The sequence below is a fragment of the Austrofundulus limnaeus genome, unplaced genomic scaffold, assembly GCF_001266775.1.
Source record: "Austrofundulus limnaeus strain Quisiro unplaced genomic scaffold, Austrofundulus_limnaeus-1.0 Scaffold242, whole genome shotgun sequence".
NCBI classification, from domain to species: domain Eukaryota; kingdom Metazoa; phylum Chordata; class Actinopteri; order Cyprinodontiformes; family Rivulidae; genus Austrofundulus; species Austrofundulus limnaeus.
The window spans coordinates 23144-25521 of record NW_013952644.1 but is presented as its reverse complement, the minus strand read 5'-3'; the positions used below and the strand labels follow the sequence as shown (position 1 = coordinate 25521).

The 2378-nt window shown below is 38.4% G+C and overlaps 1 protein-coding gene across 4 annotated transcripts in view; it reads left to right on the top strand.

Annotated features, from left to right (window-relative positions):
- lancl1 (LanC antibiotic synthetase component C-like 1 (bacterial)) overlaps positions 1-2378 on the top strand; it is a 17309-nt gene that overhangs the window by 3435 nt on the left and 11496 nt on the right. For all 4 annotated transcript variants that reach the window (XR_001311174.1, XR_001311175.1, XM_014020149.1 and 1 more), the window contains exon 4: positions 794-1004. Coding sequence is in view for 2 of the 4 variants with exons in the window: in XM_014020149.1 (XP_013875603.1) it covers positions 794-1004 (211 nt within the window). In the remaining 2 variants the exon portion in view is untranslated. The remainder of the gene's footprint in view (positions 1-793; positions 1005-2378) is intronic.

Genomic DNA, 2378 nt, shown 5'->3' with positions numbered 1-2378 from the left:
GAGGAGAGGTTATTTACATAATTACCACCCCAAAAACACCATATAAGGCTGTGTTTCCTGCCCCACATACAGTACCGGGAAGTGTCCATTCATAAACGACATCGCAAAGTAAAAAAAGAAGAACTTTACGAGTTCGGAGATTGTAATCCTGCTGTCCGAGATCGAGAAAAAAAATTTGTAGCGGTGCGCAAGAAAGAAGAAAACCCGTCTGGATAACAGCAGACTGACTGCTCGTAAAATATACGACAGGTCTGGACCACTCGTGAATTTTGTTCGTATCTGAAAAAAAATCTTAGAATACGAAAACATTGGTGAATGTCACAAATTCTCCTAAATCACTCGTACGCACAACTTAAGAACAAATCTGTGCGTACGAACGGTTCTTGCATGAGGCCCATTGCTATTTAATGAAAAAAGTGATTTGTTGTAGTCAAGTAATATCTAAAAAAGGGGAAAACACAAAAAGAAAAATATTCTTATTTGGTTAAAATATAATAAGTGGCAAAGTGTTCTGTTTTTAGCAGGAAAATTGTCTTTACAGATGTGATTCCAGATTTTCGTGACATTTTTATAATACTAAGATACAACGAATTTGTAATTTTATTTTGAATCTAAAAGGAGCTCTTCTGGTTTCAACAAATAAATGAACTCGACTGTTGTTGCAGTTTCCAGCTCRTTGAGAATGGATGTTAGAAATATTTATCACGCAAAAAGATGAATGGTCTTAAACTTCTTCAGAAATGATTCAAACCATTAGAAATCTTTACCTCAGTTTGTATTTGCTTGCTCCCAGGTATTGCGTTGCTCTACCTGCACCTCCACAGTGTGTTCAATGAAGACTCGTTCCTTCAGAAAGCRTTTGAGTACGTCAGCCGCAGCCTGAAGTGTTTGACCCGGCGCCATGACGTCACCTTCCTGTGCGGCGACGCAGGACCGTTTGCTGTTGCTGCTGTGGTCTATGCTCGCCTGCAGAGAACGCAGGAGGCCGATGATTGCATCAACAGGTCAGTATGAAGGCTGTAACTTCTGTAAATTGCATCCTTTTTTGGATATCAAATACATAAAAAWAGAAACCCTAAGTCCAGGTTAATGATGACGTGTTCACATTTATGACACRTATACCTATACAAAACCCCTATAACAGTGCAAATAAATTTGTTGGTACCTTTCCACAATAATCTCCATCTTCTACCATTTATCTGTACAATCTGTGGAGTCATAGAGGCAAACAGGTCCAGTAGTGAAAACTCAGACATTCCTTTCTCCCATGACACACTCCTGTTYCTCCTGGAGGATTCCAGGGTGTTCTCAAGGCCAGAGAAGAAATAAAAAAATCCATCCAGTGAAGTCTGGGTCTGCCCCGGTGCATCTTTACAGTAAGACATGCCTGGTAAACCTAAAAAAAAAAATGAGGCGTTCAGGACGCATCTTAATCAGATACTTGAACCACCTCCTTTCGATGCGAGGAGCAGCGGCTGTCTCTCCAGGGGTGTCAAACTCATTTTCACCGAGGGCCACACSAGCATAATGATGGCCCTCAGTTGTGATTAACTGTGATGTTTTGTGTTTAAAGTCACCTAAACACAAAACATTCACGTTCCTCGTCTCATTGCTACGTCTGAGCATCACTAAAAACCAATCACTGAGCTCTACCTGGTATTTTCTGCATAGAAACAGTGGTTTAACACGTCCTCTCATAAACACTGAAAATACTACATGTACGACTGACTAAATGTTCAGTTAATTTATTAATTTCTTTAAAAACAACAACATAAATTCAACATAAAACAAAAATACAAATCATAACTTAAATGAAAGGTAGCAGAAGAAGAAAAAATCTTATATCTGCCCCTTTTTCTCAAATAAATTCAATCAAAAATAATCTTCAGATTACAAAAAGAAAAACAAAAGAAAAATAACAAAGTTTTAACTCCTACAATTCATACAAATTAACCTTCATCATTCTCTTATATACACGTTGAACTGGTAATGCACCTCCATACCATCAGAGAGGCAGGCTTTAAAACTGTGTTCTGATGTATTATTTTCAGTATTTATTAATGTTTACTTCCTTTCATTTCGAAGATTTGAACATGATTAGGGTAACACGCACCCCTCCAAATGTTATATCAAAATGACCGGCTCGGCGGTGGGAGGTGTGCTATTAGTTTTAGTGGCGTTTCGAGTTACCATGACGACGTAAATCACAAAACAAACTGTCAGAAATTCTCATAGGAATCACTGAGCTCAGCTCCCATCTGACTTTAACTGCCACACTCTGAGAGCTGTCTGGCTTTTAAAAGGTTTCTTAGCAAACAACTTCTTCCTGCAGCCACATTTTAAAGATACACACACAAATTATACATCAAACATAGACG